This window comes from Danio aesculapii, chromosome 1, assembly GCF_903798145.1.
Source record: "Danio aesculapii chromosome 1, fDanAes4.1, whole genome shotgun sequence".
Taxonomy (NCBI): domain Eukaryota; kingdom Metazoa; phylum Chordata; class Actinopteri; order Cypriniformes; family Danionidae; genus Danio; species Danio aesculapii.
Genome location: NC_079435.1, coordinates 33,494,838 through 33,518,437, shown reverse-complemented (window position 1 = coordinate 33,518,437; position 23,600 = coordinate 33,494,838). Strand labels below are relative to the sequence as shown.

The following is a 23,600-nucleotide window of genomic DNA, read 5'->3' as shown; positions in this document are numbered from 1 at the left end:
ATAAAAGCGTCTGCTAAATGACTAAATGTAAATGTAATATAATCAAAATCTTTTCTGATGTTTTAATTCCAAACCTGCATTTTCACCCTTGACTTGTAAAGATCAGTATGCTTTATGCAAGCAGTTATGCTAATTCTATAACTAAATTTGGTCTTATTTTTTATAGGTCCATCCATGTTAGAAAATGTTCTCTTTTTATTGATTTTTATACATGTAAGAATACTTAAAAAGTATAAATAAAAAAGTAAAAAACAAAATGGGAAAGGGATCTGAACAACAGCAATAACATGGAGAAAAAAAATAGCATGACAACATTCCAAAGGGAGGAAAAAAAGAAAACCTTCAAGAGAAATATCCTAAAGATATTATGATTTGCTTTTGAAATTGTAAATGCTTGGCTATTCTCAAAAGCACAGACTTTATAGTAACTGCAAGTAAATATTCCAGGAATAAATATTTTATATAATAAATAAATATTCAAAGTATAAATACATTTGTAATAGAATAGATAATTTGTTACAGGTATCATCAAAACACTCCAGGTAGAAACCCACCTTTTGTTGCCAAGATGCATTGTGTAGACATACATTTAAAATATCTGAACTCACAGATATATCACATTGTTCATTCATTCATTTTCTTTTTGGCTTAGTTCCTTTATTAATCTGGGGTCGCCACAGCAGAATGAACCGCCAACTTATCCAGCACATGTTCTACACAGCGGATGCCCTTCCAGCTGCAACCCATCACTGGGAAACATCCACACACTCACTTACACACACACATACACTACGGACAATTTAGCCTACCCAATTCACCTGTACCACGTCTTTGGACTTGTGGGGAAAATTGGAGCACCCGGAGGAAACCCACACGAACACAGGGAGAACATGCAAACTCCACACAGAAATGCCAATTGACTTGCTCTGAGGCAAGTCTTATTCACTCAGAAATTAAAGCATTGTAATAAATTTATTTTGTATTATTTTAAAATAAAGATTCATTTAAAACATTTTGTCATTTTTGCCATTTAATACTTTCTTAGTTTAATATACTTGGATTTGAGGATCTCAAGATGATTAATAGCAATTGATTTAAAAATACATCTACTTAAAATTCAGAACATTCAGATTAAAAAAAATAAATAAATAAATCACTTCTTAAGCAATATGACTAGGTTCATATGGCTCGGAGAGTTACAAAATACTTTAAATAGACACTGAGCATTTGGGATTAGCTTCATAAACTTTTGATAACTTTAAACCCAGTTCAAACATCAAATCGCTTACCACAAGTTCGTTCTATTTCAAAACAATTCATTAAGCAATACTTGTTAACCGCATTTTTGTTTGTGTTCAGTCAGGGTACTATTTCTTAAATATGTTATATTAGACTTGGGATATTCTTCCATAATCACAAACTGCAAATATTGAGCACATCATTTTGATAACGGTGTTTATACCTCATTACCCTAACGTTAGAAACATTTGGAGTATTGAGTTTATTTTAACTTTGAGACTGCATTTCACAATAAAGAACATTTTATTTATTTTTTGAAAAAGGCATCAAAAAAAAAAAAAAACAATGGATAAAGTCTACATTTGATCTATGTCTGAAATGAATTAAATTCGTAAAGTAATATTACAATTGAATCACTATATGGTAAACAGAAAACTTGCACTCTAAAACAATTGAAAATTTGTCAAAACATACATTTAAAAACAACAAAAAGATCAATGGTTTAAAAAAAAAAAAACAATAAGAAGATTATGGTTTAAAGTGCCTTGACCAAGTCAAATGCAAACATGTAAATAAATTATTGTGTAAAGTCACAGATTAGTGTAAAAAATATATATATTCCATCCATCCATCCATCCATCCATCCATCATGTAGGCGTAAGGACTCAACCCCAATGGACGAGGCAACCTATTTTTCAGTAAGTTATAAACTCCTAGATATTCACAAGAAATCTCCCTGTCAGTTTAGTAAGAAGGCAGGTTTCGGGTAGTCAAACAAGCTGAAGTCTCCCTGGTAACGAGCATAAAGACGACGAATGTCTCGTTGACTGATTCCAGAAAAGTAGCGTTCCACTTTTGTGCGGTTGTAGCGCGTTATGCCTGGTGGGATACTGGGGTATGACACCAGACCAGCAATTCCAGCAGATTTTAAAATATAAGGTGCATCAAGCTCCAGAGTTTCATGGTGTCCCACAACATTGTAGGAAATATCACAAGGAGCACAAAGCTCAGCATATGTCAGCCAGTGAATAATGTGGTCACCAAACTGCCTGTCCAAGTGCTGTCTGCCTGTTTTGTCACCCAAGTAACGCACAAAATCCTCAAACCGAAGACCAACACTTTCACTGTCATCGTGGTGGCTTCTGCGATATTTGCGAACAATGGCTGGGGCAATGTCATGTTTGTACCACGGTTCAAATCTTGGGTTCTTCACAAACTTATCCTTGAAAGCAGATATAAGGCGCTCAAATGGGTCTCTGACAATAAAGAACTTGAAATAGGAATTCAACCTGTGAAACAAACACATCAGAATAACAGCATCATATCAGCCATGCAATAAAACTTATAACATTATTATGTACATGGTTTAATATGCGAGGATGCACAAAGCTGATAAATCAATGTTTTTAAAACAATACACATAATTGAAAACATTTGCTTAAGATTGCAGCTAAGTAAAAGAGGTGGGGTTGGTGGTGGGATTTCCAATGAATTACAAAATCATTGAGAATATTGTTTTAGTCAACTCATTTAATGCATTTAACATTACCTTTGTCATCCTGTCTCCATGTTCCAGCCCTCTGATCAGCCTTTGTAATAAAAGACCCCCTTACATTTTTCACTTTTTGCTAAATTGCAGCTATTTACTAAAATCATTTAAATTCATATTTGTCTTCATTTATGTACACACAGCACCCCATATTGACAAAAACACCACATAATTGTTGACAATTTATTAAAAAAGAAAAACTGAAATATCACAGTCTTAAGTATTCAGACCCTTCGCAAAGTATTTAGTAGAAGCACCATTTTGATGTAATACAGCCTGCCATTCCTCCTTGCAGATCCTCTCCAGTTCTGTCAGCTTGGACGGTAAACATTGGTGGACAGCCATTTTAGGTCTCTACAGAGATGCTCAATTGGGTTTGGATCAGGGCTCTGCCTGGACCATTCAAGTCATGGAGTTATTGTTAAGCCACCCCTTGGTTATTTTAGCTGCGTTTAGGGTCATTGTCTTGTTGGAAGGTAAACCTCTGGACCACTCTGGAGAAGGAGGTCTAGAATATTCTTGTACGTGGCCACATTCATCTTTCCCTCAATTGCAACCAGGTGTCCTGTCCCTGCACAACACCCCAAAAACACCCCAACAGCATGATGCTGCTACCACCATGCTTCACTTTTGGGACTGCATTGGACAGATGAGCAGTGGCTGGTTTTCTCCACACATACCGCTTAGAATTAAGGCCAAAGAGTTTTATCTTGGTCTCAATCAGACCTGAAAATCTTATTTCTCACCTTTCTAGCAAACACTTGCGGCCTTTCAGGTGTCCTGCACAGAGGAGTGGCTTTCATCAGGCCACTCTGCCATAAAGCCCCGACTGGTGGAGGGCTGCAGTAATGGTTGACTTTCTACAACTTTATTCCATGTCCCCATCTCCCATGGAGCTCAGCCACAGTGATCTTTGGGTCCTTCTTTATCTTTCTCACCAAGGCTCTTCTCTCCCCTGATAGCTCAGTTTGGCCAGATGGTCAGCTCTCGGAAGGGTTCTGGTCATCCCAAATATCTTCTATTCAAAGATTATTAAGGCCACTGTGCTCTAAGGAACCCTAAGTGCAGCAGAAATTTTCTTGTAAACTTGGCCAGATGCGTTTCTTGTAAACTTGCCACAATTCTGTCTGAGTCCTTCAGTCTTTAAGTTTGTCTGAGTTTCTTTGACCTCATGATTCTCATTTGCTCTGACAAGCATTGTGAGCTGTAAGGTCTTAAAAAGACAGATGTGTGGCTTTCCTAATCAAGTCCAATCAGTATAATCAACCACAGCTGAGACCATCGAGGATCAAAACAGGACCTCTCTGGACAGAAATTTAAAGCATGGAGCAATCGCTCGCTTTTTTAATGTCTAATCATCATGTTTAATCCCGCCCCTTTTCGCAGCGCCGCACGACAGAATTTCGCACACACAAAGCCGGGTGTAACCGTAGCTTTAAATATATGAGCGTCACAGCAAAGGGTCTGAATACTTAGGACTGTGTGATTTTTGAAGATTTATTAAAAAAGAAAAACTGAAATATGTCAACAATTTTGTTTTCTGTCAGTATCGGGTGCTGTGTGTACATTAATGTGGGAAAAAATAAACTTAATTGAGCAAATGCCTGCAATATAACAAAAAGTGAAAAATGTACGGGGGTCTGAATCCTTTTCTTACCCACTGTGTATATATACAGTTGAAGTCAGAATTAGTAGCCCCCCTGAATTATTAGCCCTCCAGTTTATTTCCTTAATTTCTGTTTAACAGAGAGAAGATTTTCACATTTCTAAACAAAATAGTTTTAATAACTCCTTTCTAATAACTGGTTTATTTTATCTTTGCCATGATGACAGTAAATAATACTTTACTAGATATTTTTCAAGACACTTCTATGTAGCTTAAAAGTGACATTTAAAGGCTTAACTAGGTTAATTAGGCAAATTATTGTATAACGATGGTTTGTTCTGTAGAGTATCGAAAAAAAAAAAAAAAAAAAAAAAAAAAAATATATATATATATATATATATATATATATATATATATATATATATATATATAATATAAAAATATATTATCAGACATGCTGTGTACATTTCATTGCTCTATTAAACATAATTTAGGAAATATTTAAAAAAAACAAAAAATCCAAAAGTGGAGCTAATAATTCTGACCTCAACTGTATATTAATTGTTGCTAGGCAACAATTACATTTTTAAATCATGATTAATTGCATGGTTTCCTGCGAATAATTGCGATTATTCGATGTTATGCATAAAAACTAATGCTTTTTTTTTTTAAAAAAAGTGCAGTAAGCATTTTAATCTTAAAAGTATTGAGTAAGTGTATGAACAAGAAACAAACATATCCCCATAGCATTTTGGCAGTTACAATAAGTTAAATCTCAACTTTAATGGTGTAATCAAATTGAATTTACAACCAAAGATATTTGCCACTGCCAGAGCATAAAAGGTTACCTATTTTGTAATAGAAATTAAGTTATGCTCAGATTTTAGAGGTTTGATAATAGACCCTTTTCACATTTCCGGGTTTCTCAGTAGTGGAGGACATCATAGCTGGGTAAACTTGGAGCGCAGTGAGTAGAATACAAAAAATATTTTTTTTACAATCCTATTTGTTGAAATAATACAAGAAAAACTCCACAATGGTATTATAAAGTCTTTCAGAAAAAGGAAAAAATGTGTGAGATAACCACAGCCAGAGGAGAGAATAACGTCATATTTACTTTTAGCCCCATACACACTGCATTAGAAACACCTCGTATAAGGGGTAATTCGTTATTTGTAATTTGACGCAAAGATGATATAATACATTCATAAATGCATATAAATGTTCATACGTTTAAAAAAAAAAGAAAAATCTAAATATTAAAAACTTTCAAGGATTTAAGATTACGATGGCTGTTAAATGAGTCACAGGCTTGTGAAACGGGTCTATAACAGGACAGTTGCAAGCAACATCAAGTTAGCATTCAGAAATACATTTTGTAACAAAACCTTTAATTTTATCAGGAAACTACACAAACAGTCTATTCTGTAGTAGCTGTCACTGTTAAGAGTGAGATAAAGTGTTTGAAAACAACAACTTTTAATCTGTGAAGTACATGTTTGTACTGAATTTCCTTTGGATAACCTCAGCCATACAAAAATAAACAACTAATATGTCAAAATAGAAATAAAACACGACAAAATAGAGCTTTGGTTTTGACAACTTTACCCTTTACTGAAAATGTCCGTTTAAGAGCTTTCTACTTTTATGCATATTACTGTACCAGTCCGGTTCATGTGAGAGCTAGTGATGGGTCATTCTTGAACGATTCATTCATTTTGAACAAATCTTTTATTCGACTCGAGAATGACGAGTCCTCTCAGGGAGTGATTCATTCATTCACACATGCGCACATTTGTGCAGGTGTAGGAGAAGATTAGTTCAATTTTTGAGTCTTCTACCAAGTTAGCAGCAAGTAGTCAAGCACCTGGCCACTCAACAGGAGCAGACTGAGCAGGAGCTCTTGGCCCTATGCAAAGCTGCTGCTCAACGCCTTTTGCTGCTAGACCCCCAAGTGCGAGCCACTCAGCTCCAACCAAAATTGAGGCTCCATGACGACATCAAACTCTATCTACAGATGTTTGAGACCACTGCCACTATGAAGCAGTGCCATGTCAATAAGCCCGTTGACCACCCTGGAGCTTGTCGAGGCCATAGAGCTGGTGGATACAACCCTACACCAGGAAGGTGGGAAATGAGCACCGCCTTTCCACAGAGGGTGGTCCAGGAGCAACACACATTGGAGGGCACCCAGTGACCTGTAGGAAGGCCGGAGGCTCCCTCTCCACAGGATGAGCCAATGCCCATGGGGATTTTGGTGCCCCTTTCATGAACCTGGCTGTCAAGACGTATTGTCCATCGGGAGCCTCCTGAGAAGCCCCCTGAAGTGGACATTAAAACTAACGGCAAGCCGTTTTGTCCTCCTGGACTCTGGAAGTGCGGTTAGTCTGATACAGGGGTGGATCCTTGCACCCCAGACTGGATCAAAAACCTTCTTGCCAATCACCTGTGTCCACGGGGACACCTGAAAAGTTCCAGCTGGCAGTGTGACCATTTCGGACAGTCCCGACACCTGACCAGTAGAAGTTGGGAGTGGTAAAAGACTTACCAGTACATGTGCTGCTTGGGAGAGCCTGGCCTGAGTTTGATCGCCTGCTAGCCACCACTGCCCAGCCTGCCAGCTCCAGCAGGAGCCACCGTCGACGGAGGCAGAGTCGAAGACCCAATCAAAGCCCTGTTCTTCTGGCCTCGGACAGCAAGAGAGATGGTGAGTCCCCTTTCTCAAAATTCTAACCTGTACTATGTGTTCCAAAAGGCCATGGGAGGGGGCTCATTCGCAAAAGAACAACATGGGTACGACAGGCTGAAATACTACCAAGACCGAGTTCTGCCAGGCCTATTTCACCTGCCAGCTAGCATCACTAAACACCCCCACGGTGGCATACCAAACAAGGGCAAAGAGGCGGAGAGTGAGCGGAGCTAAAGACACCTGCTGGCACTTTGCTTAGACCTGGCAGACAGACTTTACTTTGGGGGAAACGCTTGATACTTTATTACCTGCGACTCGCTTGTGTTCTGACCACATGTGCTTGGCTGCACACTATATCAATAAAGTGTTTAGACTTTCAAAAACACTGTAGTAATACATTGAGCCACTAAGCATTGTTATTATGACGTTTTTCTACAAGAGGAAAACGCAAATTACTTCCAAACATTTCAGATATAGTGTGTGTTAGTAAATGCAAGACTATTGATGAACTCCAGCATAACACTATGATAATGCTTCAGATGACTGTTCTAGAGCCTACAGCTAATCAATCTGTCACATTCTGGAGTGCTTTACAGGTCTAAAGAAAAATATTAATGATAAATGATCTTAAATAAAACAAATACATTTATAGAGATGGTATACAAGTATATAACTTTACTCACATGGGAAACGGAGGCCACGTGAATGGTTTGTGAGCACAATTAAATGCACACAGCATCCCATATCATCTGATAATTGTAAGAAATAAGTCCAAAAGGCAGCTAACTGTTACATAGCTACATAAAACAAAACAAAAATACGATGAATATGCCGAGATCAATGGCTAATCTACTGGATTCAGCTAAGGTGAAGTGACGGCGACCAGCGAGACCTAGCTGTCACTCAAGTGGCCACGCCCTTAATTATGCAAACTTAATATAACGGAGTTATAAAAAAAATTCACCCCCCTCACAGTTGTCATGGAGGGTAATAATAGCTATATGAACCAAAATCGTTCTTTGTACCAGGCTGTAAACACCTTTTTTCTGCTGTAAAGTTGGCCATTCTAACAGTGGGCTCAATTACAATTTGCTCTTTTATGGAGCCAGGACTGGCGGAATTTTGATGAATTGCAGTTTCAGTTACTTCCGTACTGGCTTCCCGAGGGAGAGCGGGAGGTTGCCGCTTGCTATAAACAAGCAGCTTAACCACGGTAATTCCATCCAGGTAACAGAGTCATGGTCCTAGAAAACAGGGCCGGTTACCTAGCATAGAAAGTAGCCAGGAAAAAGGAAAACTGATCAGTTATCCATATATCAGTTCACCATATCAACCTCCTAAAGAAGTGGGTTGGGACTAGAGACCAGCTCGTGGTCCTGATCACCTCCGATCCCATCGAGCTGCAACACCTTATTGGTCAGTTTTCTGATACGATCTCTTCTATTCCCAGACAGAATAACATCCTCCAACATGAGGTCTGGACACCATTCAAAGTCATCGTTAGGCAATGACCCTACCATGTCCCTGAGGAGCCCATGGTCCAGCCCAATCGTGATAGTCCTAAAACCTGACAGCACCCTCCACTTTTGCAATGACTTCTGCCGGCTCTGTGAGGTCTCGGAGTACGACGGCTACCCCATACCTCAGGTGGATGAGTTGCTGGATTGCTTGGCAAGGGCCCGGTACATTTCAACCCCCAACCTCACCAAGGGTCACTGGCAGGTACCACTGTCTAAAGACACAAAGCTTTAAACTGTTTACTGCACCCCATAGGCCACTGGCAGTACCAGACCCTTCCCTCTGGCCTTCAGGGAGCAGCCGCCACATTCTAAAAAATGATGCATATCCTTCTGCAGGTTCACCAGGCCTATGCTGCGGTCTACTTGGATGATGTGGTGATACCACACAAAGGTATGGGAAGACTATTTGGAATGGGTACGGAGGGTGCTGTTCGAGCTTTGGAGGGCTGGACTCAACGCCAACCCCCGCAATTGTCACCTGCCGCTTTCTGAGGCAAAGTACCTGGTTTTCCAGGGTGGAAGAGGACTCATCCGACCACAAAAGAAAAAGATGGAACACAAGGCACAAGGGAAAAATAGGTTTTGCGTTTGAATCCACAAAAAGTACCAAAAAAAATAAATAAAAGGTCATATTACAGATTTCACAATGTCCTGATCATTAACGGAACACATTTAACCAGGTTTGTTAAAATTTTATGTATATTATACCTTAATACCACTAGATTTGGACAACTGGGAAATTTATCCTCAAGTCTTTGTAAAGTGAAAAAAATGTAATAAAAAATGCAAGAGAAGCAATTTCGACTTTTGTCGCAACTCCCTTCAGACTCAACGCCTGCTGCATCTGACATAAATATCTAGCACCGGGTACTTCGCACACCTATTTTAGTTCACACATAGAAATGTTTATAGGGAAAAAAACACAATGCTAAAAATGTTAATTGTCATTCATTGAAAATGTCGTTAAGACAGAAAAATTCTAAACTGGGCAGCCAATCAATCTAGTAAATAAATTATTAATAATTTTTTTTTTTTAAAGTGCTGTTAAGTTACATTTATTTTTCAAGAAACTAGTCTTTACATAATGGTTTATGTTAAGTAAACTAATATGAACCTTTGATGGATTTCTGTGTCAGTCATAGAAGACAGGCGAGGTAAGCCATTTCTTTCATGGTCATGAACTAGGTTCTCTGGTATAGCTTCAACCTTTGAGAACTTTCCTGAAAAACAAACACAAAAAAATACAGCATGTTTTATGTTAAAGAAAGATATACAATTTGCCATAATTAATCTTATGAGGTATAATGAAAAACTAAGCTTTATTAAGCTGTAAAATTTATCAGATGTTATTTTGTTTCATTTTAGTTTTTTACATGAACACATATCTTACCATTAAGGACAATTAGAACCTTTTTCCATTGTGTGTTTCCAACTTTGGGTGTCTGACAGAAGAGTATCTTGTGCTTGTCACAAACAAAAATGCGGTCCAAGACAAACTTGCGCACAGTTGTGTGAGTAAGGTTCCAAATAGATGAATTGCTGCAAACTGTTGATAACTGCTCCAAACGCTTCTCATTCACTAAGTGCCAGTCTATGGGTTCCACCACAGAGGGACTAACTGAAGACTAATAAGCAAAACCACTGATATAAATGACACACAAAAAACATTCATGTATAACTAAAAACAATTCAAGTTGCTTTAGATAAAGCAAAAATGTAAACTAACAAACTGCCTCACCAATATATATGGCTGTGATGCTCCCTTGTCCGGCCACATAACTGAAGGAAGTTTTGTTGTAACAGATGACAAAGTCCAAACAAATATCTCTGACCTCCCCGCATAGTCTAAAAATGAATCAAAGGGAAACATTGGGAGTGCCTTTAGGCCAGTTATATGTCAAAATTGTTATTATGATTTTAAATTACATATTAGAATAGTAACATAACCAAAGAACACATTTAAATGCGTATTTCATTAAATTTTTTGCTCAGCATAGTTAAACATACCACCTGGTATTCTGAAGCTGAAGTTGATGAACTTGCTGACAAACATAAGGATAAGCAGCACCCAGCCACAAGCACCAACCAGCAACCAATGACGGCGCATCATTGGCACACAGACTGGCTGACAAATCCTAAAAATAACAAATAAAAATTGGAGTTGGAAAATGAGTTACGAGAAGTTTATTCATGTTACTGTGCATTCCACAAGAGTAGCTAAAGGATGTGAAAAGAGATTTACGGTTTATGTGTTTTCCCCACACTATTTGGTGTAGCACTGAGGAAATAATTATTAAAACAGAGGCCAGACACACATTCCAGCAAAGAATACAGCAAAGTGTTGAATTCATTCAACATTCAAGTGACTTTAAAAATTTTTGATTTGCCCATTTAACTTTTCTGTTTATTGCAGAATAAAGAACAAATTAGTCTGGACTCATTTAAAAAGAGACACTTGACAGATTATAGCTTATATTTAAAGTTGAATGAGAAAAGAGGTTATGCAAGATTAATTGGATCAAAAAAATTACATTTGTCAGTCCCCGAATATGAAAACTGGAATTACTAAGCTTTTAATATACAGTAACTTGTCACTACTGTCATGACATAATGGTTTATAGTGATGTAAATGTGACATTTCAGGACAGTAGTCAAGTAAATAAAAATAATTAAAAATGTAACAGTATTCACCTTTCACCATATTTGTACAATTCCATGATGTTTAATGTTTTCAACACTAAATGGACCCTTTTCACAACACTTCCTTGAATCCTTGAAACTTTGTAATAATTATTTTTCTTTAAAACTTATGAACATTTATGAATGCATTAATATTATCTTTGCGTCAAATTGCAAAAAATGAATTACCGCTTATGTGAGGTGTTTATAGGGCTGAGCGTAAATTAGACGTTATTTTCTTCTCTGGCTACTGTCATCAGTCTCACACATTTTTTTCCTTTTCCTGAAAGTCTTGATAACGCCATTGTAGAGTTTTTCTTTTATAATTTTAGCAAATAGGATTGTAAAAAATAATTATTTGTTGTACTCGCTGATTCACTGCGCTCTAAGTTTACCCAACCTTGACACCTTCTGCTACTGAAAAACCCGAAAATGTGAAAAGGGTCTATAAAATGATTTCACAGATAAGACTTTAGGGTTTTGGCCGTTTTCATAAGCATTTATCTAAACAGAGTAAAAGTCAACAAGCCTACTTAATGTAGTATTGGGTGGAAGGTTTTATTAAATTCTATGTAAGAGTAACCCACTTTTTTCATAAAAGTGTTGATATTATTTTCTTTTTAGATTATCCACTAATATTGTATATACAATTCCAGTCAGCACACATTAACAACGACATTAAAAAGCTGAAAGACCAAAATATTATTTTAATGCAATACAATAATGTAATTGCCCAAAATATTCTACAATGTCTTCATTACGTGACCCATCTAATAAAATGGCATATAAACAGTTACCCAGCAAATATTGGTCCGAAGGCAATGTCGTCTCCTTGGCCAAAATTAGTCGCAGCTGGATGATATTTGTACATGTCTATTTTTGAATAAGGTTGCATGAATGTACAACTTTATGCATGTCTACTTTAATTTATACCATGCCATGATTGGATCTACAAGTGACGTGCATTTATAGTCCATCATTACACTCTCTGAAATTATGAAATATGTAAAAGTATACATCTGGGTATACACACTGTAGCAATTACTTGCTAAAAATTAAGTCGAGTTTGTGGAATATTTTATGTTATTATAGGTACATGATGCAGTTTATCAGAGTTCCCTACACTGGTCCTCAAGGACAGCTGGCCAACATGTTTTCCAATTACCTCTGCCCATCATCCACCTGCTGTGTGTTCAGTAAGGGCTGCAAATGACCATTTTAGGCGAGTTTGGAGTGGAATAGTGTAAAAATAAAACATTTTAATAATAATAATGCACGGAATTGTTAGAAATCCAACAAAAGGCTATCATTCAATTGAAGATATGTCTTGCAGCATTTACTACCATACCAGTATTAATGATTCTGTTTAGGCTACATTAATACATTAGTAAGCTGTCAATAACGATGAGAGCAAAACTTATGAATCTGTATCTAAAAAAAGTTATGCACTTGATATTTTTTTCAGTTAACATCAAATGCTATATATATATATATATATATATATATATATATATATATATATATATATATATATATATATATATATATATATATATATATATATATATATATATATATATATATATATATATATATATATACATTAGGGGTGGGCGATATGACCTAAAATTAATACCACGGTATTTTTCATCTTTTGAACGGTGAAGGTATAATATCATGGTATTACTTTCAATAGCAAAATAATATACATCTCAAGGAAGAACAGACAAAAAAAGTCTCACTTCTATCACTCTTTAAAAGTTTGGGTTTGGGTCATTGTAAATGCTCAGTCTCGTTATGAGCTGATCTTCATTTCTCTGTGTTTCTGGAATAAGCAGACAGAGCAGGATTTTCGCGATGACCACCAGCGCAATACCGCTCTTTGTTATGAGCCGTAGTTTCAGTGTAAACTTAGTAAAGGTGAGTTTCTTTGGCGATGATGTCTACAGTATTAGACTTTATATTTAGCGGACATTTGCGCTGAACATGCGGTGAATGCAACGCATCGAGATTCGGGCACCTTCTCCGAAAACACTCGATTGATCTCAGCTGGCGGATCAACATTTACCTCGTGTCATGATCGCTGTCATCTGCGCCATTATTATTATTATAACTTTAGGTGAGGTTTGCAAACCTGTGCACTTTTCACTCTTCAGCCGTTTGCATTTCCTGCAGTAACAAAAGCTCCCTGTTATCTGACAGCAGGAAGCGTTGATAGAGCTAATATGAACCAATACAGCGGCAGGGTAGAGCGATTCAGCAAGTTTTTAGAGAAAATCAAATCAGATTGCACTACAACCGTTATATTCAGACACACAAATGCTCCCAAATATATTATGAGGGCGCATAGATTACATTTCGGGCGCTCATGCGACCAAAATGGTTGCAATTTCGAGCCCTGTAGTATAAGGACATGTATTCAGACCACAACTGAATGTTGAAGAAAATTGAATGCCTTATTATTTAGAATTAGCTATTATTGATGTAAATGCAGCCGTTTAAGGTGCATAATTGATTTATTACGGTATTGACGGTATTAGAAAATCCATGTCGTGGCGCAATGTCACACCGGTGATGACTATGACACCGGTGTACCGCCCACCCCTAATATATATACATACATACATGCATGCATACATATATATAGGTGTTATTAGCTCATGTCTATATTTAGCAGTTGAAGTCTAACCACTTTTTCTTTAAACTGCTCCTGTAAAACTGTTTTTGTATTAAACTTAATTTAAATTTGTCTTACGGGGTCACTAGCTATGTTTCCATCCACCTATTTTTATGCGCATTTTGGATATGTGCATAAAAAAACGGTTGATGGAAACACCATGATGCACATACATTTTGCATACCTGAGTAGGATAAACTTTTTATTCGATAAGAAAATATGCGCTTTTACCGCACAAATTTCAGTATGCGCATTTAAAAAGGTCATGTGATTTTGTGATAAGTGATCATGTGATGATGAAAATGTGTGTAAATCAACATACCAGCAGGCTGAGCACGTTATAAAACATCCAAAATGTTTTAGTTATTCTGTTTTTATATTATTAATGACCTCCAGAATCAAGAGCGTCTGTGCTCCGCGTCTGACACACTATGGTCTGACACCTTCAAATGCCACCTGCGTGTCAGGATTGCCTTCTGAGGCGCAAGTCATTTATTAGATAAAGAAAAGATCGACGCAGCTTCTCCTACTAAAGAAAATTCTGTTATTACTGTTGATATTTGGTGCCAGTTAATCAAGAAGTGACAATTTTGTTCGCTTTGACTCGTTGGATGAAAACACTGCTTTATTCGCATGTCTTTTATGCGATAATCCAGTTTTGCGCATAAAAGTTCATTCGCATTTTTTGATGGAAACAAAGCTACTAACAATCAGTCATCTGTCAAACAGAATTCAAGACTCTTTCTCCAGGCCGACTAGCAAAATTATATGATGCATTGCATTTATTTGTTGTACCTTAAATAATTTCACTATTACCTTTCTCACTTTTGTTTTGTTTGTCTAGAACTGTCTCCAGTGCAAATGATCTACTGTCATCCCACTCCCTGAGAACACACCAGTGTAGGGAAGAAACTTGTTGAATGCTTAAGTGTATTTCAGAATTTCTGAGTTCGTATTTGCAAACATAGAGCCTATAATCAGAATCAAATGATGCTCAAAAACATAATTTCACCACATGCTGGAATACTTACCCACTGTTTATTTTCACACATTAGTACTGTCATATGTTAATCTGGCCTGTGACATGCACAAGACATCACTTAAAAATTCTCCATTTATAGTATATTTGTACATTTACTTTTAATTTAGTACATTTTAATAACTAATACATTTGAGTTGTTGCTCAACTAACATTAATATAGTAACTAATAAATATGTCTGTTTTTTACTGTTGATTTTAATAGAATAACTCAAATTTACTTATGTGACCTTACTGTGAATAGTTACCAGCTGTATTTTAATCTATTTGCAATATAATTTTATAACATTTGTATAAAATGTAATAATATACAAAGTTTGAAAATGTGCATAAAAATGTGCATAACAGAGTATGATAAACTTTTTACTCAATAAGAAAAAATGCACATAAACTACGATGGAAACACTTACCATACAAACTACAGTACGGGCATTAAATAAAGGTCATGTGATTTTGTTATATTAAATCATGTGATAATAAAAATGTGTGCGAATGGATAAACCAGCAAGCTGAGCACATTGTAAAACATCTGAAATGTTGTTATGGTCATTCTAAAACACATTAACTGTTTCAGTACTAGTTTTATTATATTATTAATGACCTCCAGAATCAAGAGCGCCTGTGCTCCGCGTCTCACACCTTCAAACGCCACCGCACGTTCACTGTGTGTCAGAGGTTCAAGTCATTTATTAAATGAAAAAAAGATTGAAGCAGCTTCTACTACCTCAGCTAATTCTGTTTCTACTGTTGATATTTGCTGCCATTTAATTAGAAAGTGACAATTTTGTTCGCTTTCACTCGTTGAATGGAAACGCTGCTTTATTCACACATCTTTTATGCTATAATCAGTTTTGCGCATTAAGTTAATTAGCATTTCTGGATAAAAACATAGCTAATAACTCACTTTCTAATCAATCCTAACATGATTTTGTTCAACTTCAACAGAATTATCAAACATAAAAACTGATATGATTCCATCTCTTTTCAGATCATAAAGCCATTATTATCTTCTACTTCCCCACATAAAAGATCCTCATATAGGAAACGTAATAATTCAATTTTAAAACACAAAGAAGTTCAAACCAAAATTGATCATTTAAATTCTTTTTAATGGGATAAAGCTAACAAAGATGATTTATTTTGTAGTAATGAGGGACTTCTTAAATTGAAAATTATTGTAGAAAATATTGTAGTCCCGTTAGTAAAAATTCAAAAAAAATAATGAAGATCAAATTATGGCTACAATTTCTGTATTATCGCATAAAAAAGATCTTACCAATGCAGAGAGAACTGAATTTATAGATCAGAAACCACTTAGAAGATATATATAAAAACAAAAAGCTGAAGGTGCATTCATAAGGTCTCATCGAAAATGGCTAGAAGAGGGTGAGCAGAACTCAGCAGAGAGTTAAATATTCTATTCAACAATTGCAGAATTTTCTGCCAGATTTTATAAAGATTTATAATTTTAAATTTTTACGAACCAGCCAACAGAAACAATGGAAGGAGACTGTAAAGCCTAATTTAGCCCAATGTGAAGTTGTGGACGTGGAGCTGCTGCAAATACATGCATCAGATGTCTAATATAAAAGTATATATATTTATTCTATTTTTCTTTTTCCCCTTTTAATTACCGATCATTTGATGCGCTTTGATTCACTCTCTGTATTACACTGCCTGACTGCCTGTCTGGGTTTGTAACGGACTGAAAACAGAAACTGGACAGCCTAATTTAACCCAATGCATGAAGTTGTGGACGAACATCACAGAGCTGCTGCAAATACAACAAATACAAGAATTTAAAAGTCTTCATCTGTGTGTTTTTCTTTTGTTAATACTGTTTGTTTGATGCGCTGTGATCCTCTCACACTGCTCCAGCACTGCCTGACGAGGGGATTTACATTTAGACTAATGCAACGATTAAAATCATTCATGACTTAACACTTTACTAAGTCACATCTGTGTGGGTTATGTCAAGACATATTCCCTTATCAAGTCAATCAACTCGATCTCTCAACATGTATGAAGGGTTAAATCCTGCCATGAGAATCACCCCGCTGATCTTAGTTTGGTTTGAACACGAGCAGAGGTGAGAGGCTGTAGCAGTGAAAAGTGAAAGTACCCACACCCATTACGTCAGCACCGGACCTAGTTGAAAGCGCATCAAATTAAAAGGGGAAAAAAATTGAATAAATATATATACTTTTACATTAGACACACATCTGATGTTTATAGTTGTACCAGCTCCACGTCCACAACTTCACACATTGGGTTAAATTAGGCTTTAAAGTCTCCTTTACTTCCATTGTTTCGGTTCAGCGCAGGGAACTCAACCAACCCCGCGACGTCAGACACCAACCCTGCGACATCAGACACAGCGTCATTCCAAGATGGCTGCGTCCTAGGTCTAAAATGTTTAGTAAAACATGCCGTTTTCTGCTAAATGATTACATTAATCAAGTTTGTTCAATGTATTTTCATTAAAGTGGAATTCAATGTACAAAATAACGTAAACTTGACTGAGTGCTTAATTTCCCCTTTAATAATGGCACTTCTCCCAGATTTTATTTAAAGTGTGATGTAAGACAAGAATGCGCCATATGGCCATAATTTTTCTTAAATGCAATTTTTTCTTTATTACGATATTAATGCAATTTTACTAGATGAGGTGAATAACTATTTGGAAAGGATTTATAATTTTAGATTGGTTGGGATGTAGGGGATTGATTGGGATGTAGGGGAGTGCATAAAAATAAAATAATCAATCTATAAGCATAGATCACTTCAATAAAGAAATTAAGTTAAAAGCATTTTATTGTATGCTGTACAGTTCGGAGTTGAACTGTATTCAGCTGTACAGTACTTCAGGGGTGACCAACCATGTTCCTGGAGATCTACCTTCCTGCAGATTTCAGTTGCAACCCATATTAAACGTGTCTGCCTGTAATTATTAAATGCTGTTAAGGTCCAAATTAATTGACTCCAGGAACATGGTTGAGCACCCCTGCAGTAATTTAATAACAAAATGTTAAATAATACTTCTTTTTTTGAATAATTCAATAAAATTAATTGTTAATTTGTCAAAGTTACAAATAGCACAAATTTTTATGCTTGGATGCTTTTAAAACATTTTTTAAAAAGCCCTGATTGCTACACAATTTTTAAGTTTACATTTAAAAAAAAAGTGTGCCACTTCCTTCATCCATAATATTCCTGTCAAAGAAAATGTTAAATATTTAGGAGTAATAAATAAAACTAAGATGTCAGGAAAATTTTGACCCAATATTAGAAAAAAATAGATTTATCATTAAAAGGTAGGATTTTCCTTACAAAAGCAGAAGGCATCTCTAGGTTATCCTATGCGCTCATTCCATGGTTTCCGCTACATTCATTGTTCCATGGCGGGGCACCACGCCAAGATTCATCCTGCCACGGCTACATTACAGCTTCTCATTCAAAACATAAAATTTTTTTAGTAGCGGGTGATAATCGCACCAAAACTTATTAAAAGGTAAGTAAATTATAAGAGCGCAAACTTTTCTGTAACCGTAGTAGTGCTATGCGTCATTTGTTGAAGCCTTTAAGGTTAAGTGCAGACTGACTGACCGGTGCGTGATGCGTGAGGCCAGCAAACATGACATATAGCCGTTTTGCTTTACTTCAGGTCGCATTAATAACGGAGGCATTCATAAATATTCCTAGCAAATCCAATAAATGCTGGAGACATACTTGTTACATAAAGGCACTAAATCGCACCTCAGCAGCGTTTATTTGAGAGCGCACAAGAAGATCTGCACGCTCTTAAAGCAGCTTTTATTTGAGGGGGCGTGCAAGAAGTTTTGTGCACGAGCAGAAAAAAAATTGGCGCGCAAGCAAAAAGATCCGCATGCTCGTAGGCTATTACATAAATGCGATCTCGACTTCTAATACTGCGCTCACGACATTTGTCATTGAAATAACGCCACAGGTAGTTAGTAGATCTGTGTAAAAAAGGCCTGCCGCCACAGCTGGAAAAAATCCTACTGGAAACACTGCATTCTATATAATTCATATAATAAAGTTGGCTTAAATTTTTTAGATTTTGATTCACTTAATAATAGCTTGAAAATAAATTGGCTGAAACGCTTTCTCCACAATTAATTTTTCATTTGGAATGTAATCCCTGTTTTTTTTTCTCATTTGGGAGTCATTGACTTTCTAATGTGTAATTTCTCAATTTATTAACTTCCTATCAAACTTTCCCATTGCCATCAGCAAATGCTTCTGGCTTGAAAATTCATTTCTAAGAACAATTTCTCGCCACACAATTATTTTTTTTTATTTGGAACAACTGTAATATTCTACATAAGTGGAAATCTTTATTCTTTAATAATTGGTTCAATTATGGGGTCATATAAGTGAACCAGTTATTTGACAGTTATGGTAATTTACTTACTCTGATTGTACTTTAAGATATACCCTGACCGTATATAAAAAAAGAACTTAATATAGTTTGTAAGGCCATCTCTTCTGAGATTTGTATGCTTTTTTAGAAATACTAATAATTATTTGATATCTGTATGTCCCCCAAGCCTAAATCTAGTCTTGTTGGATAAATTTGTTTCTCCATTAAAAAATCCAATCATAAAATTTGATCTTTATATTTAGATCCAGTCATCTCAAATCCCTCTTCTATTTCTTATTGGAACAACCATTTTTAATAATATTAAATGGCTGTATGTTTGGTCGTATGACTGGCCGTATGACTGGGGGTCACGATGGCGCAGTGGGTAGCACAATCACCTCACAGCAAGAATGTCGCTGGTTCAAGCCCTGGCTGGGTCAGTTGGAATTTCTGTGTTGACTTTGCATGTTCTCCCCGTGGTTACGTGGGTTTCCTCCGGGTGCTCCGGTTTCCCCGACAATTCAGACATGCATTACAGGTGAATTGAAAAAGCTAAATTGGTTGTAGTGTATGTGAGTGAATTCAAGTGCTGGGTTGCAGCTGGAAGGGCATCCGTTGCATAAAACACATGATGGATAAGTTGGCAGTTTATTTCGCTGTGGCAACCCCTGATTAATAAAGGGACTGAGCCGAAAAAATAAAATGAATGAATGATTGGTCACTCCCCCAGAACTTTTTTTAACAAAAAAAAATTAATGAAATATATTTTTTGAATTATTTACAGACTTTATGCAGTTAAACAATTTTCACAGAAATTCATACATGACATTGATCCTCTCTTTCTGTGGGACTTATTCCAACTCTGTTGCTTACTTATTTTAAAAATTTGTGGCAGTTTTTCTTTAAGCTATAGACATGTTGTTTTGGGGTATTACATTAAAGAAAAGCAATTCCTTAATTCAGGTTACTGCATAAACCTAAGACTGGAAAGTTTATATGGAAAGTTTTATATATACAAGTGTAAATATACTAAATGAAACCATTTTTTTTTAAAAAAACAAGAATTGGATCTGTACTTGAATACCATTTTAGAGTTTTATAACAAAGCAAATAAAACTTACTTTGTATTATTTTATTCACGTGCCACTCTCTCTTTTTTATTTTATTGTCTTTTTTCTCACTATCTTTCTCTTTGCCATTGTAATACTTCTTTAAATTTGTCATTCTCTTTTCGTGCAATATATTTGCATTGTTTGTATTATACTTATTCTATTGTGTTTTTTATTGTATCGCCTGTTATTGCAATAATAATAAAAACAGAATACAGTATATTTATACGTTCAGATGACGTGCAGAAAAGACGATTTATTCAAGGCCCAAAGACGACCGCGTCATGATTTCAATTCCCGTTTGGATATATTTTTCAACCATGACGGGACGTGTCGGAGGGACGCCTTTTCAACGGTTATCGGACATTCAATGTTTGCTGGGTACAAAACTGTTAAAACCTCGCTAAGCAGCAGCGAGTCAATGTTACTGCTTTCATACAGTTTTTAATATTAGAAGAGAAACGTTCAAGATACGATAATGGCCCACCTCTCACTGCTCGCCTGTAACTTACATATTCTAAACAGTCCAGTCCAAACCTTTTCATTGAAAATCTTCTATCATCTTCTCTTGTCGGAGCTCCCAAAGTAACTTCGGGATCTGTATTCCGCTCAACGTTAACGTTAGATGCATCCGTAATAAGTTTTCGTACCTTTTTCTGTGATACGTACAGAATCGATGAACATAATTGCGCTGGTCTTCTTCTTTTTGTTGTTTTGCATTCGGCATCCAACGAAAAAGTGCATTATCGCCACCTACTGCAGTGGATTGTTGGTCTGAGTCAACTACCGCCTCTTTCTTCTTCTTTGACGTTTAACGACGGTCGGCATCCAACGTCAATGGTGCATTACCGCCCCCTTCTGTACTGGAGTGTGGACCGAATTTGTACAGAGATGTTCGCTATTACTTCATACTCCCTTCACCGCCCTTTCCTTTATTTATTTATTTATTTATTTATTTATTTATTTAATATTATGTGCATACATACACACACATACATATATACATATATGCATTCATACATACTGTACACACACACACACACGCACGCACGCACACACACACACACACACACACACATCCATATAGCCTACATTCATATACTTTTCATACCATGACTATACATATTTCACTCTACATCCTATTTGCTATACCAGTGACCTTTAAGAAATATAATAAGTGTGTATTCATGTCTCTTGATGTTTTTCCTAGTTTTTCCTAAGAGAGCACCCTTGAACCCCCATTTTTGTATATTGTTTTGTTTTTTGGGAGTATGTTGTTATATTTTGCACTGTTGTTGTATTTTGCACTGTCTGTATTTTGCACTGTCTGGAGCCAGCACCTAATTAAGCTTTTCACTCATAGTACACATGCTGTTGCTAATGTGACATAAAAGTGATTTGATTTGATTTTAACTTTATTCTTTCAAGTACGGGTGCCTCAAGGATCAGTTTTAGGCCCTTTGTTGTTTACAATATACATGCTACCCCTGGGAGACATTATTAGAAGACATGGGATCAGCTTTCACTGCTATGCAGATGACCTCATCAAGATGGCGCCGCGGATGGCCGCTTCGGTGTGGGGCTGTCCAGTGTTTGCACTGTTTTTGTTAGTCTGTCCTGTTTTATGTTTATCAAATACGATCAGTTACACCAGGGACGAGCTGCTGAACATTCGGCAGTGCACACCAACTAATCAAGAACTGGATTTTGATTTTTGTGGCATTTTGCGGAACATTGTGGTCGGCGGAGCAGCCGCATTGTGGAAACGCTACAAGACGCGCAAGCGTGGGAAGCGAGCCGGCGCGCTCGTCAGGCTAAGACAGCGCGGCTTCAGAACGGCGCTGCCCAGCATTCACCTGGCGAATCTCCGCTCTCTTCCTAACAAAATGGACGAACTACTTCTGCTCACATGCAAAAACAAGAACTTTAACAACTCTGCTGTCCTGTGTTTCACGGAAACCTGGCTAAACGAAGCCATTCCGGACAGCGCATTAAACCTACCGGACTTTCAGCTGTACAGAGCAGATCGCGATACGGAGTCAACGGGCAAAACGCGCGGTGGTGGGACATGCTTTTACATCAACAGAAGGTGGTGTACGGATGTAACTGTGTTAAAGAAGATGTGCTGTCCTGATGTGGAAGTGCTTTTCATTAACTGTAAGCCGTTTTATTCACCAAGAGAGTTTTCCTCGATCATTCTTGTCTGTGTTTACATTCCACCACAAGCACACGTGAGTACTGCGCTGCAACAGCTGGCTGATCTGATCACAGAGACAGAACAACAACACCCGGACTCTGTTTTTATCATACTTGGGGACTTTAATCAGGCAAAACTCACATGAGCTGCCTAAATTCAAACAGCACATTACATGCCCCACCAGAGACAATAACATTCTGGACCATTGCTACACCACAATAAAGGATGCATATCGCTCCGTCGCCAGAGCAGCTCTAGGACTCTCCGATCACTGCCTGGTTCATCTTATACCAAATTACAGGCAAAAACTTAAAACTACTAAGCCAGTATTAAGAACTGTCAAGAGATGGACCAACGACACAGAGCAGGTCTTACAAGCCTGTTTTGAATGCACTGACTGGAATGTTTTTGAAGCTGCAGCCACAGATCTGGACGAGCTCACAGAGACTGTAACATCATACATCAGTTTCTGTGAGGAGTTATGCATCCCTACCAGGACCTACTTGTCATCTAACAATGATAAACCATGGTTCACACCAAAACTCAGACAGCTTCGTCAGGCCAAAGAGGATGCTTACAGGAGTGGTGACAGGATCCTGTACAATCAGGCCAGGAACACATTGACAAAGGAGATTGGTGTGGCTAAGAAAAGCTATGCCAAAAAGCTGCAAAACCAGTTTTCAGCTAACGACCCTGCATCAGTGTGGAGAGGCTTAAAAGATTTCACTAATTACAAGACACCGTCCCCCAGTATCGACAGCAATAAACATATTGCAAACGAGCTGAATATGTTCTACTGTAGGTTTGACACCTATGACCAGACACCTCACACCCGCCCGGACCATCTCCCTACACAGCCATCAACACCACATCAACACAGCCTGGACCATCTCCCTACACAGCCATCAACAC

At 37.0% G+C, this 23,600-nt stretch overlaps 1 protein-coding gene across 5 annotated transcripts; it reads right to left on the bottom strand.

Annotated features, from left to right (window-relative positions):
• Positions 1 to 1,523: 1,523 nt before the first annotated feature.
• Positions 1,524 to 21,218, bottom strand: chst10 (carbohydrate sulfotransferase 10). Of its 5 annotated transcripts, none has more exons than XM_056459022.1 (6): positions 21,142 to 21,218; positions 10,611 to 10,738; positions 10,342 to 10,448; positions 9,994 to 10,228; positions 9,718 to 9,823; positions 1,524 to 2,528 (listed from the first exon to the last, which is right to left on the bottom strand). In XM_056459022.1, exons 1-6 carry the CDS (start codon positions 21,216 to 21,218, stop codon positions 1,979 to 1,981), a joined length of 1,203 nt encoding a protein of 400 aa, XP_056314997.1. In that variant the 3' UTR covers positions 1,524 to 1,978. The 5 variants fall into 5 exon arrangements, with proteins under 5 accessions (XP_056314997.1, XP_056315022.1, XP_056315014.1 ...); XM_056459047.1 differs by having other exon boundaries at positions 20,979 to 21,211; XM_056459039.1 differs by having other exon boundaries at positions 21,004 to 21,211.
• Positions 21,219 to 23,600: the final 2,382 nt, after the last annotated feature.

What these genes read in the sequence shown, in the direction of transcription:
- chst10 (XM_056459022.1), bottom strand. Translation starts at nt 21,218, where the DNA reads ATGCCGAATGCAAAACAACAAAAAGAAGAAGACCAGCGCAATTATGTT. An exon ending in TGTACGTATCACAGAAAAAG is followed by an intron (nt 10,739 to 21,141) that starts GTACGAAAACTT and finishes TGTTATTTTTAG; the next exon opens with GATTTGTCAGCCAGTCTGTG. An exon ending in CATCACAGCCATATATATTG is followed by an intron (nt 10,229 to 10,341) that starts GTGAGGCAGTTT and finishes TTTGCTTATTAG; the next exon opens with TCTTCAGTTAGTCCCTCTGT.